We start from the raw sequence: 14,546 nt of genomic DNA on the forward strand, positions 1-14,546 counted from the left end.
GTTTTCTTTAATAATATACAAATGAATCAAAGTTGATTAACCAAATGTAATACACAATTGTAAGGTCATAATTCTGTCTAGGAACCTGTGTAATCAGTATCTGAACTAATTATGCAAAATTTCCACAAGAATGAAATGTTTCTAGCAAACTAAAGTTTCTCACTCTTTCCAGACTATTCCTTATTAATTAACATAAATCCTTTAAATGATTTAAGATATTGTCACACCTGTTTCTATTCATTAGAGATGGTTACTAAAAATGAAATGTTAATAAATCTGTTTTATTTTGTTGCCTATAGTGCTATCCTTAAGTAGACCTGTGTGAGTTGAGCTACTACATGAATATAAAATTTATATTATAAAGCAACCAAGAAAATGTGACTAGAAACTGTAATACTTCAGCTGAATGCTGATTGCAGCTAATCTCCAGACATGCTCAGCCCTGAGGCATTGTGACTCACCCCTCTTTGGGGATGGGCAGTGAGAATGATGATTTCTGATCCCCAAACCCCATCCAGGAATAATAATTTTTGTTTTTTACTGCTCCTCTGCAAAACTCCATAGATGCCATCAAAATCAAAAAGAAAAATGTGGAGCTTTTAATCACAGAGAGGGTACTGTGCAAAAGAATACCCTGTGACGACTAGGTGTCAATTGTCTGCTGGACCTTTATTGTGCCTCAGTTAACTGCCTAGAAGATTAGTCAGGGTGCCCTTCTGAATTAGAGTGGGAATAGAGCTCTGTAGAAGTCTTTTCTTTATGGTAGGAACCCTAGAAAACTTGTTTAGCCTGGACCTCATAAGTTTCTCCACCTCACTATTGTGCTCACAATCTATTCCACATATATTCCACAGTCTAGTCCTCAGCTGTGTAGAGCCACGAGCTTGATTTTATCATGTTACATGAGAGTGCACAAACATGAATGTGTAAATGAGAAACCAGTTTATCTTCAGTGAGCACTATTTGTGATCTACTCAATGGCACCAACCACTTATCTACCTAAGGCTCCTCATCCAAGGACAGTCTGATGTATACCCCAACCTTGAGCAGCTGCTTTGCACTTCCTCCCCCTCAGCTTCAGACAACGTTCATCCTAGCCTAGTGAGGCTCTCTGTGGTTCAGCTCCGGCAGGGAAGGGAAACTGGCTGGACTTCTCAGTGGTCGCCTAACAGTTCAGTGGAAGACTGAACCCTGCAGAATGAGACGTTCTCCTGGATTTCTGGACCCCAAGGCTTAATGTGTGGTTAGCAATATTCTTCTGTCAACCTACTTGGCACACACTCGTACTCAATATATATTTGTGGATGAGAATGGTAGATTCCTCCCATTCGAGAGAGAAAATCTCTACAGTCCTTGTTATGTTTACATAGGGGTTTTGTGGGCGGGGGGTGGGGAGTGGTAATAAAAATGTCTTTTAAATTTCCAAATGTAGACCAGAAATCCTTTCTTATATTAAAAAAACAGCCAAGGAAGTAAAATGTTTGTTAGCATAAAAATCATCATTTCTCGTGAATATCTCTGAAGCTCCAGCATTTTCTTTTTTTTTATTATTTTATTTTATTTTATTTATTTTTGGCTGCATTAGGTCTTCGTTGCTGCTGCGCGGGCTTTCTCTAGTTGTGGCGAGCGGGGGCTACTCTTCGTTGCGGCGCGTGGACTTCCCATTGCGGTGGCTTCTCTTGTCACGGAGCACGGGCTCTAGGCGCGTGGGCTTCAGTAGTTGTGGCGTGCGGGCTCAGGAGTTGTGGCTCACGGGCTCTAGAGTGCAGGCTCAGTAGTTGTGGTGCACAGGCTTAGTTGCTCTGCAGCATGTGGGATCTTCCCGGACCAGGGCTCAAACCCTTGTCCCCTGCATTGGCAGGCGGATTCTTAACCACTGCACCACCAGGGAAGCCCTCCAGCATTTTCTAATGCAAATAAATGTTCTCCAGTTGGCAGCTTTAAAATTGATCGCTTAGTTGTTTTCAAGTCAAATGCATTTTAGCATCTTTTTTCCCCTTTGATTATCATTCCTTTCCTTTCTAAACATTTAGTAAATGAAATCGGTTTACTACTTCTGGGTCGTCCTAAAGAAAATTATTTTTATTAATGTACGTAACAAGGATTCCTTTTAAATACAAAAGTTTCAGTTACACTACTGTTTCATATAACAGGAACTGATTTGTTTTTCCATTATGTATTTTCTTTCCACTCTAGGCCTTTTCTCAAACAACAGAGAATGTATTTTGTATTTGCTCAAATGCTGTCTTCTGTATCCACATGGTTGGCCATAGTTCTTCTAATATTTATCAGCCTTTTCCCTGAGATTCTCCTGATAGTATTAAAGAATGTAAGAAGAAGAAGTGCCAGGGTAAGAACTAAGTTTATATTACCACCTGATTTTTGGAAGGGGCTTCAATATCTGCCGTGAACTAAAAACTTTATTTAGAGAATTGCATTAGTTACAGCATGTTAAACCCCTCCTTACAGGTTCATCACTTAATTTCCTCTTCTGCATAAAAAGTATAGTAAAAAACTTCGTTATCCAATGCAGGTGGTAAGTAGATTCCTTAATAGTGTTCTATGTGACCTTTAGCAATCCATATGGAGTATCTCATATGCTCCATATGGAATTTTAAACAGAAAAAAATGATTTTTTTTTAATTTAACGTAGAATTTTCACACTGGGAATTTCCACACCAACATTCCAGCTTTAACCTTAGAAATTTCCCCATGGGTTGTTTGCAGATTTTTTTTTTTTAGTTGATAATCCCAATTTGCCTCTTTCAAACCTTTCCCCTTCCTTTAATTATAGTGCTGCTTAATCTCTGTGTTGCTTCTAGCCCTGTCTGTCCAGCAGTATATTTGAACCAAAGAGAATTCCTTGGATGTGGTTTCTACATCCTTCCCCTCTTGAACACACTTGTAAAAATTCGAGATTGTTTTATGAGTATGTTTTTATTTTTGCTGCTTATATGGTAAATTTTTTGCGGGAATGAGAAGTTATTACCCTCTGTCAGCCTAATCGCTTGGCCCTGCATTGTCTGATATCTTTTGAGCCTTTCTGAAAAAGCCTTTAAACTGAAAGGGATAGATTAGCCTTGAAAATAAAACTTCTGGCAAATTTTGACCAACATGTTAATTAAATATGTCATATTCCTACCAACACTAGCTCATTTTGCCAAACAAAACCCTGTTTCGATCGTATTGACACCAATTAGATCTTGTATCCCCTCCAAGGCAATATTTTCAAGAAGTAGACTAAGCTATATCTACCTGATCTATTTCATTAAATTTGCCAACCATTTTAGCCACAAAACTGGCTTGCCTTGATTTTTTTTTTTTTTCCTATTGATTGATTCCAGTGGCTGGCATCATGCAGAATAGGGAACTAAAATGATTATAGTGGGAAAATCTTCAGTGATTAGATGTATAAGAGAGGAGCTTCAGCCCCACTCAAAAGCAGTAGATTATCAGTGTCATAAGCCACATTGATTCTTGCTATACATGGCCCAATCACTATATAGTTAGGTGGTCAGAACTGGCCTAACTCCCTGCTTCTGCATGCCTTATGGGTGGAACTGCACACAGTAACGTTAACCTAAGACTGCCTTAATCTCTCTCTAATCCTTCCGGTAGACCCCCCACTAACTCCCTCCAGCCTGGTGTTTAGTCTTAGAATGGAAAAGTGGCATTTACTTGTCTGATTATACCTTTAATACCAGTTGAACAGGGATAAAACAGGTTCCTCCCAGAATGGCTCAAGTGGCAATTTGCATGAAGCCAAACAGAAAATGTCACAGTAAGAAATCTTTTGGTGCCTTGTTGTAATAGAGATTTGTCTAGGAAGGATCTCCTTATTTGGGAGTACACTTTGAGGAGTTCCTCGATGTTTTTCTTATTTGGGGTAATGGAGCTCATGCTGAATAATGGCTTCATGCTGTAAAGATGAGACAAAAATCTCAGAAATCAAAACCTTCAAACATATCATCTTATTCTCATCCTTAAGCCCTTTAAAAAAAAATTAGACACTAGCTGGAGGTGACTTTTTTTTTTTTGGTACGCGGGCCTCTCACTGTTGTGGCCTCTCCCGTTGCGGAGCGCAGGCTCCGGACGCGCAGGCTCAGCGGCCATGGCTCACGGGCCCAGCCGCTCCACGTCATGTGGGATCCTCCCGGACCGGGGCACGAACCCGTGTCCCCTGCATCGGCAGGTGGACTCTCAACCACTGCGCCACCAGGGAAGCCCTGGAGGTGACTTTTATATAAATTAAATGGCTACTAAATATTTTAAATGTTTTTATATAAGTTAAATGGAGAGATGCTACAAGGTAGTCACAGATAAAGACTTAGAACATTTTCTTTCCGCACAAACAGCAGATTCCAAACTTCTCTTGAACGAAAGCATGGAGTTCTGGGACTGCGGCCCTTTTTACTTAGCAGTGTAGAATGTTTCCAGGGTTTAGCATGAGATTTGTTTGCCATGGATTATGTCCATGATAGGAGGAATTCCAGTGTCTGTACTGTAGCTTGGCATGCTGATATGCTAGAACAACCAGGAGAATTTCCATAATCACCTTCATTCGTTCACTCATTCATTCATTTATTCCTATCGTCATTGAACCAGTGAACATGTGTTGAACCACCTACTGATGAACATCTCTCTTTACATCCAGAGTCTGAAAGGCTAGATGGTTTTTCAGACTCTATGGGATTGTGAGACTTGCAGATGAGACAAAACATTGTGGGCACTCAGCAGCACTGCCTTTTTTTTTTTCTTTTTTCTTTTTTTCCCCTTGTGAGAAAATGCAAGAGCAAAGTAGTGCATATGAATGCATAAAGGCCAACTGAAACATGGCAGCTATGACTACTCTGATAAGTCACATCTGTTTACACAAGGCTCTAGTTGGCCACATCAAAGAGGCAGAGGCCACTTCTAAGATAAAGGAGAAAAGAGTATTTTAATGACCAACAGTCTGGCATCCTGGGTGACTTCCTACTTTGTTCAATATCCCTTGCTAAGACATTGGCCTCATTGTAAAGAAACGCAAAGGACTCTTTTACACCGGGTCAGCCTCATACCTGACTGAATCCCTAATGGGGATTAGCTCGCGTGTGTCCCGAGCTAGAGGTAGAAGATCCCCCTAACTTCATCCAGTAAGCTAGGGATCCTTCGCATGTAGAGCCAGAAATGCCTGTGGTAAGTAGACTGCCAGTGCTATCCTCCTGTGAGTCTAGGCGGCTGCTTTAAGAAGGGGACTCAGCAGTGGATAGAGAAAATGTCTACGGCATTTGAGAAAGAAGCTAAACCATTTACATCCAACAATTATAGAAGCAGCCTTCTGTTGAATTCTATTCAGTTCAGCACACATTGCCCGAGGGTCGACTGTAAGCTAGCTGCTGTACTAGGTGTTAATCATTCAGAGGAGAAGCAGACGTAGCTCCCTCTCACAAGGAGCTCTCACTCTAGTTGAGTTATAGAGGGGACTTATTTGGAACACTTCTGTAAGCAGGTATAAACAGAACAGTAGATTCAATACTATGGCTTGTTGTAACACAGCTGGGCTATTTCAAGGTCCAAGTCACTACCTCCAGAAGCCTCCACCACAGCTGCGTTCTGTCATGATATTAGCATTAGAAAGAATTCTCTCTTCGAAAATAGGTTCCCCCACTCATTTAACTCGGGGGTAAATATTTTCACACCCTTATTTTCAGCAATGTAGTTAATTCTTGAGCTAAAGTCCCATCATTAAGGATCATAGGACTTTTCTTTAGCTTATGAACTGACAAAGCCTCATCGCCATGCTGCTGACAAGCGTATGATGAAACTATCATGGAGCACTGAACAGTGGTACAGCAGATAACACTTTAAAGGAAATTTAAAGTTTAGGATTTTGGTATTTCAAAAAGCTGTGTCCCCTCTTAAGCACATTTCTTGGGCTGTCTCTTAATCAGTGAAATACACCTGGACCTTCTGGCCAACTGGTAAATACCAGTTCCCATTTCCAGCAGAGGAATTTTCCACATATCTTTACGTAAAGTTTTCCCGTGTAAACCACCATGATCTAAAGGAGGCTTGACTTTGCCTAGTAGACATGGAAACACTATAATCTAATGAGAATGGACCCAGCAACATGGCCATACCTTGCATGTGAGGTCTGCACAAACAAGAGGAAACATTCCATTACGCAGGGAGCTCTTTCAGAGTGGAAGACAGGAAAAGGAAGAATGTCAGGTGTCTGAGCAAAATTCCCAGAGAAAGCACTTTGGAGAATACAATTTATCCTTATAATAACAATGGTGACAATGACGATTACTGTTGCAATCCTGACAGTGTCACATAGAACCAAGAGTTCTAAGGGTAACAGTCCTGTCATCTAAATTAGACAAATATAAAGTTGAATCCTAACATCGTGGCTGTTGAGGTGGACCTTTATGCATTGGCCTCTGACAAACTGCTACTTGAGCCAGAGTCAAAGCTCTCTAGATGACTGCAAAGGAATGTGGAAATTTCATACTGTTTTAATTATCTCCCATCCTTCTCACCCTCCCCCAACCAGTTGCTAGCTGTACCAGTTTTTTTATTGCTTTAATCTTTCCATGCTCTCTACTGCCTTCTGTACTTTCATATTTCTTTTGTTTTCCTTTATAAAGTAACCTATTAACCCCTAAAATGTCTACTTCTTAGAAATACTTTTATCTCTGACCGTTGGGAACAAGGTTTTGAGCACACCAAAATGTGTTTCAGTTACAGTCTTAAATAGATGGGCTTGTATTTTAAACACAGGGTGGGTGATTTGGTATCATGTTAATCTTGTTGCAAGGTTTTTGCCCACAAAATAGAAGACAGAGCAATTTAAAATTTTTTTCTCAGAAACGAAATATTTATTTCTCTAGCTTTATCAATTGGTAATTTGCATGTTACCAACATGTCACCAACTGTATTTAAGGTAAAATGTGAACAGGAAAAAATGTAGTTATGTTAAAATATATATGAATAAATAAAAATATTTGCCTTTAGAAGTATAAATGTTTATTAGACTCTGTTAGATATATGTGTTACTTTAGCTGGTTTCTTTTTGTAAGCGTATTTCCATTAGCTGCTAAGGAGATAATATGGGTAATCTTGATTAGCAGAATCATTAAGCTCATCCACATAGTTGACCACTCATCTTCTGTTTTGCTTGAGCAATACCAAAACCAAGTCTATAAATTAGCCTATAGCTTCAGGCAGAGAATAAGAAAAAATAAAACTAGCCTCTTAGGTTTTCTGGTTAAACTGTAAGTTATCGATTTTTACTTTTTCTAAGTGTTTTAAAGGAAAAATTCATAGCTCTTCAGCCAACGCTTTTAAAGAGTCTCTATAGGAGAAAAGGGGGAAACTGATCAAATTACGTTAGAATAAAGGAAGTTAAAGATTGGTTCAGAGGTAAACGGCACTGAAGTGTGGTTTCGCCAACAGTTTTTCCATTATGTTAGTTTTGATTAGGTTTTTAACCTGGAACTGCCCAAGGGCAGTCAGTCCCTTCATATTCCATCTATGCAATTGGATAGGGGAGACAGTTACTTCAGTATAGACTGGTGATGGACCCTCAGCCTAGCTCTCTGACCAGTGGATTTTGAACAGTGTAAGCTACTGAGTTAATGATTAGAGATGAGCTTTATTTCAATGAGAAACATATTTTTAAATTACTTTATTCAAAATAGTCAATTTTCCCATTAAGAAAAAAAATTTTAATTGCTATACAGAGAAATAGTAGTTTGCTCATATAATAGACTATTCCTAACTCTAGCTCTACTTTTACTTCAGAAAGTAACGTCTTCAAAACTAACGTCATTTCAACTTCGAATTCTCAAGGTTTCTTTTTAAATGTCTTACATTTCAGAGAATATTTACTTTTTTTTTTTCTTTTTGGTTTCTGCATTTCTCTTTTTTCTACTGCAATTTTCCACCTTTTGTGCAATTGTGAACAAGGTAACGAAACGCCTCCCTTCCTCAGGAACATCTACTATCTTCATGCTTTCTCAAACTTCCAGCAATCACAGTTTCTCTTGGAGTGAATAAGGTGATTTCCTTTCTTAATGTACCAACTTGCTTGCATTCTCATTTGCTTGACATCATTTTCTGATTCTTTATGAAAAATTCTCATGACTCATCTTTACATCTTCTATTGATACTTAAGAATATTTTGTCATTTTCCTTTAATCATTTGTTCACCTTCTCAAATTGTCACACTGGAGAGAAAGTGATTTTCAAAAACTTGGACTGTAGGTCTGTAGTCCCATTGGTTCCTGGTGGCAGTAGAAGCCACAGTGTGTTACAGCTAGTCTGTTCACTAAGACAGGAATGTTTTGCACAAATTTCTCTTTGTTCAGTACACTCACAGTACCAGCACAACTCTCAGAGGTGTTCACCAAAAGGATGGTAAGGTTTACTAATCGAACCATACTGACTTCATCAACCGCATAACTTAACCAGTGTCATTTCAAAAACCCAAGTTTGCCACGTACTACTAATGTCTGTATTCTTCTACCATGAAAACAATTCAACTGGAGTTGGAGACTTTCTTAGGTCTTTAAATGTATTCATTTAAATGTTACGCATTTGCTGTAGTGTAATCATTTGTACTTTTGGCCAGAGGAGTAGTCTGTAGGAAATTATTTTTTTCTTCCTACATTTTTATCACCAGGTGGGTTAACCAATCTTCAAATGCTTTCAGTATCTTTACCTCACTATTACAGAGAAATCTGAGCTGTAAAAAGGCATCTGACTCATTATCCACCAGACCTTCAGTCAGACCTCTTCTTTTACGAACATTCTCAGACGAATCTAATATATTGTAACAGGTACCTAGTGTTAAACAAGCGGGCTGGCTTTAAAGAAACAGATTAACAGCATTATAAAGAAAAAATGAAAATATCACTCTCTAAATTTTCTCTGCTGTTGGTGTGGTGAACTTTATACTATTCTTTGCAAAAATATAAAGATGCATTACTTGGAATATGGAGGAATACATATTTTAAATTTGCCCAAATAAAATTTTAGGCATTTTCCAGAACTGAAGGGCAATACAGTATATTTAATTTATAAGGGGCATGTTGTCATGGCATCACGTGAAAACGCTTGTTAATACTGATTAGGAAATATAATTTTGATTTTAAGAGATGATTTGGAAAAACTGAAAATAAATATTCCAAAATTGCATCTGTATAATATCAAGTCAGTTTTAGCACTGCATGTTCTTTTGGGAATTATGTGAAAATAATTCAATGTGTTTGTACTTCCATGTGCTGTGTCTGTGTTTCCAGGTATATATTTAATGTCCTTGTAAATGTCTGATCCCCAAGTATATGTTAATGAACCAATCTACTGTAATCACTTTTTGTAGTGTCAAGTTTTATTCAAGCTAAATGTTTCAACTTTCAGAGGTAAAACCTTTCCTAGCCATTCAGGGGGATGCTAGCCTAATCATATAGAATGCTTCATAATTTTTCCAAAAGTGAGTAAATTAATTTTATAACATTGTTTCATTTACCCCCCAAAAAAAAAGATTTGGAAGGAATTGATATGCCATGGGAGGAATCCTTGAACTCAGAATGACTCCTCTACGTGTACTCTGTTTCCCACTGCAGGGGCCTCTGTCACCCTAGACCTTTAAAGGTCTTTTATCCATCCATGGGAATGTAGAATAATTCATGAATGAGGTTTACAAGCTTGTCAGCTTGGAAACAACTCTATATGGCTTAGGGCAGGGCTGTCTTTCATGCCCACATAAAAATTAATGATCATCATGAATGACAGTTGCAGGTCAGTTTGCTGTGATGCTAACAATTGTGAGTCCACCTCATAGGCCCATTTTTTCATCATCTGTCAACTTCCCTACCCTCCAGCAAAGAATAAAAATTGAGCTAATGGATTGAATCCATTGGTTCTTCTATCTCCTACTGTTCATCACAGTCTGCATCTGCAGTGTTATTTTGGAAGCCAATTCATTTTGTCTCAGTCTACATACATCCTTTTACCCATTTGGAGTGACTCACCTGCTTATGTTGTCCCTCAGTAATGAATCTGCTTCCCAGTAGCCTTCAAAGTCTTTGACTATTTTGTTCCAGATAGCCTTGTCCTAAGCTGTGTGATGCATTTTAGCTATGCTGTTTCCAGTGAATTTTGTATCCCCCTGGATTGCTTGCCTTAGCTTGGTCTGTGGTTTGGGAGACTAGGCTGGGTAGCAGACACTGCTACTGCTTTTGGCCTCTCCAGGGCCTTAACTCCTACAATGCATAACACAACTGAGGAAATTTTTTTCAAAAAACGATTGTTTTATTTTTAATGTAGTTATTTCTTCTAGGAATATATTTTCATGTGACATTATTTCTTCTCCAAGGAAAATATTTGGCAATTAGTTTAGCCACCGAGTTTGTCCCTTGGTTGATAAGGGAACTGCCTGACTCCTTTTATAAGTTCTCGATGTGAATGGCAACCTTATTTTGGTTAGGGTCACCCTGACCCTGCTACCTGGAGAAATAATATGAGAAAATGGAACATCAAAAGGAATGGAAGGTATTCTAAAGAACTTCTAGTCCAAGTATGGCAAGGAAGGTGCACCTAAAGGGGGAGAAAATAGTATACCCCTTAAGGCCCTCCACTACTCAGGTTTTAAAAAGTTGGATTTTTGAGTGGAGAATCAAGGGTCAGGTTGACTCCCTTGACGTAGGACTTCCACTTCTCCACATAGCTGATTTATACTCACTGATCAGTTGCCCTATCATGCCCCATCCTGATCATAGCATGTGATAGTGTTTAGAGGACAAAGAAGAATCTACAGATTTCTTAGGGAGATTTCTGTGGTTTCTTTTCTAAAAAGATGATGAATAAGAAAAACAGGAGTCAGTTGACTCATAGATACATGATCTACCAAAAAGAAAATTAACTTCAATATTATAGAGAGGAAACATGTTTCTTTAAGTAAAGGAAAAGTACTTTCATAACAGTCTTTCAAAACAATGTATCTTCAGACTTTGTCATAATTAACAACCAAAAAACAGTTGATGCATTCATTCAACATGTCCTGAGCATCTGCTGTGCGCCAGACACTGGGCTAGGTGCTAGAGATAGAAAGTTAAATAAAATGTCCCTGTTTTCATGTCCCTTCTGTCCCTCACAGACTAGAAGGGATCTTAGTGAGCTAAGCCTCTGCTGTCCTAGTGGTAAAAGTTCTTAAAAGAACCCTGGAGCAATCCAAAAGCAAAAAGCAAGTCTGAATCTATTCAGCTGACAAATGAATAAAGGATTCAAAATTGGTTATTGTGTCACTTTTTCTTTCCCTGCATGTGAATAAAACTTGGCAGCTTTGTTAAAACAATTGTTTTATTCTCATAACAAAATTTACTACTTGATTTATTTTTGAAAATGCTGAACAGGTGGTTTTACATTATTATTAAGATAAAACTTTTAACTCTGTGTATTTTGAATCTTTCAGAATCCGAATCTTGAACTGCCTATGTTATTGTCCTACAAGCATATTGACAGTGGTTACAGCTAAAAGAAAGCATGAAGAAGCAACTACAAAAAGTTATCATCTCAGGATACTTGATATGCAACAAACTAAACCACTATCTTATGTCTAAGGTTCAGAGTAAATGTCCACTAAGATACCAAATGACTCTCTTAAGCATTTACAGTTATTGTAAGTAGCCGTTATGGCCAAAGCTCTAAGTTATGAATTATATGAAGGTTGAAAGCAAGAATATTTAGAATTTCTGGCTTTAGATAGAATAAAATAACTACCAAATGGGTGCTCTTTTAACCCATGAACTCTGAATGGATTTAAATACAATAGTATAAAGTAGAAGTCATGCAATGGGAATGAATAGATTTTGCTAATATTACTTTTTTTGCCTGGCAGAAGAAATAGGCAATTTAGATCACATTTCTTGTTCCTGCTGAATGATAATGTTAAATTATTTTTTTCAACATGTGAAAGGAATACTTGAAAATATAAGAGGACTAAATCAGTGCATCAGATAGTAGTTAATCCTTTCTGTTCACCCACATGCTAATTTTGTCTTGATAGAATATCCTTGCCAAAAAATAACTTGAAAAGTGGAAAGAATGTTAACCCTGGGTATTTTTGCAAAAATCAAAAGAAATTATTTATTTTTGTTCTTCTGGATTACACTTAATGAGTGTAAGGCTACTAGATTTGAAAAGAAAGCATTTCCAATCAGGAGCTCCTCAAAATAGTTAAGATATAATAGATTTTTCCAATATTAGTTTTACTGGGATCTGAGGCAAGATGGGCAGAACCACAGTTACATAAAAATAAAGGCCATTCTGAACATCAGTCTTTTATCATTTTTTTGTGGAGAGGAAGGAAGAATAGCTTAATTTCAAACTGTTAATGGTTTTTATTTGAAAGAGGTTGCATCTGTGCATATATGCAGCACTTTTTTTTTTTTTAACTTGCCGATTTGGGAGGAGGAAGGGTCCCTGGCACAACTCTGAACATGAATGTTGTCTCTCTCAGCAAACTTGGCTAGAGTAATGGTCTAACTCTAAACCACGAGATTCACCTTGGTAAAGTCCTTGACTTACTGGACTAGAGGGAGGTTTTAACCTCCTAAGGAGTTCACCTAAAACATATAAATGTGGTGTGTCTTTATTAAATGTTAAAATTAAACACACGCTTTTTTTTGGGTATAAGTGACTACATTTGACTACTAGATTGAAATGGTCTTTTAAAAGGTATTTTCTTACCAGTTTCCATTCTTGGTTGTCTTCCTGGCATGCCTGTACTATTAGTGTTTCTATTGTACCTTGATTTGGAGAAGTAAGTATTAGATTCAATCTATACCAGTGTATTTATAAAGTCCATATGGCACATTTGATTCTTCCATTTATATTTTGTGTTAATGTTTAGGTGTAATTTTTCTTAAATTTTAGAAAGGACATAATTTCAGTTGTCAGAAACCATTCCATCATTACTGACCCTTTTTCATTATTTCATTTGTTCTCATATATCAGTATTATTTTTGAGTATTTTGTTAGGTGGCGTCACACCTTCCTAAGTGTGCTGTGTTCTAGTAGCCTAGTATTTGGGGCAGTCTGCTGAAAACCAAGTCAATATATTCTTTACCTATTCCAAAGAGCTAAAAAATCAGACCCAGGAAAGTTTTCGATGTTTTGTTGTTGTTCTTGTTTTTATAGTTGTTGCTGTATTGTTATTGTTGTTTTACATAAGAATTATAAGGACTGTGAATACAAAGAGCCGACCTTAATTAGAGAGGCTTGTTTAATGCAGACCATGGAGATTTGACATGATGAGAATATCTAGGGTAGTGGAAATATAACTGGTGGCATGTGAAATTCCTTGCATCCTGGAAGAAAGACAAGGGGGATTTAGAGTTGTGTCTAATAAGCTACACATTACACTGCAGCTCAGATTCATGATGGCAGTGATGTGTAATATCATGGCCTAGATCCTTGAGAGGGACCTGACTTTATTTTTTGAAAGATATTTTATTAGTGAGCAAAACAATTGGTTAGCGTGGGGTTAGCAGATGGAATAACTTGAAGTAAGCCATCCAGTATTCCTATCACTACAATCTAACCACCTTATTTTGTGTCAGAGAAAGGGGTAAAATGTAATAATAGGATCATATACCCATCATTTGAATAATTTCGAACCACGAAACGTCCTTGTAGTTTTCACAGCTGTCCTCCACTGTTTGAGGATGTTACCTACGAAACGGAAAACATAAATTCCATATCTACCACATTTACACCAGCAACAGTATAAAATACAAGCCTAAATTTGCAAAATCCATAATAATTTAGTGATGGAATTTTTTTAATAACATGCAGTATATAAATGTAGATTTTATGCAAGTGTTGACAAAATCATTTTTCAGCTTGCAAAATGGGACTGCAATATTACATTTTTCACTTCAGCAATTTTTTACATCGTTTTTGCTTTCTATAATGAATGTGAATGCCATCTTTTACGAATGCAACTTGCCTTTTTCATTACAGAAATTTTGTTTGATGTAATCAATAAACTTTGATATGATATGATTGATATTTTTAGCCTCTTTTTTGGGAAGGTCTGTCTGACGTAAAAGTAATATGGAAGCAATTTGGTGATGGGCAATACGTTTCTAATTTCCTCTTTGCCTGTACAATTCACAAATGACTGACCATTTCTGCATACGTTCAACTAGCACTTGAGGGCAATACCTAATTTGGGGAGTTTCCGATATTTGTGGGAGTTTTGAATAAGGCTGTATCTGGTTGCTGCATAGTAAAAGTCCAGCCAAATCAGCAAATACGTATTGAAAGTCTGCTGTGTGCTTGGCAGTGCTCACTCATTGGAGGTTGTACGATATATGGTCCCTGTCTGCATCCCATTGAAATCATTTGATTCTTAAGTGCCCAGAGATACAGAGATTTTACAGTAGTGTGTGTTTACGCCAAAGGTGTGTGTGTTTACACCAAAGGTGTGTGCGTACACCTTTCTGTCCCTTGCTCCCCTTCCCCTACACCTCTCTCCCCCTCTCCCCATCCCCCTT

The 14,546-nt window shown here is 37.7% G+C and overlaps 1 protein-coding gene across 11 annotated transcripts in view; it reads left to right on the plus strand.

Moving 5' to 3' along the window:
- ATP11C (ATPase phospholipid transporting 11C (ATP11C blood group)) overlaps positions 1–14,056 on the plus strand; it is a 167,516-nt gene extending 153,460 nt beyond the window's left edge. For 4 of the 11 annotated variants that reach the window (XM_073799385.1, XM_033849252.2, XM_073799387.1 and 1 more), the window contains 3 exons: positions 2,197–2,350; positions 8,721–8,825; positions 11,459–14,056. In XM_073799385.1, coding sequence (XP_073655486.1) covers positions 2,197–2,350; positions 8,721–8,822 — 256 coding nt within the window. In that variant the 3' untranslated portion in view covers positions 8,823–8,825; positions 11,459–14,056. Of the gene's footprint in view, positions 1–1,004; positions 1,384–2,196; positions 2,351–2,469; positions 2,537–8,668; positions 8,826–11,458 lie in introns of those variants that run through there. The other 7 variants (XM_033849253.2, XM_033849255.2, XM_019919046.3 and 4 more) reach the window with 7 other exon arrangements.
- The last annotated feature ends 490 nt before the right edge of the window (positions 14,057–14,546 follow it).

Source organism: Tursiops truncatus, chromosome X (assembly GCF_011762595.2).
Source record: "Tursiops truncatus isolate mTurTru1 chromosome X, mTurTru1.mat.Y, whole genome shotgun sequence".
In the NCBI taxonomy this organism is placed as follows: Eukaryota; Metazoa; Chordata; class Mammalia; order Artiodactyla; family Delphinidae; genus Tursiops; species Tursiops truncatus.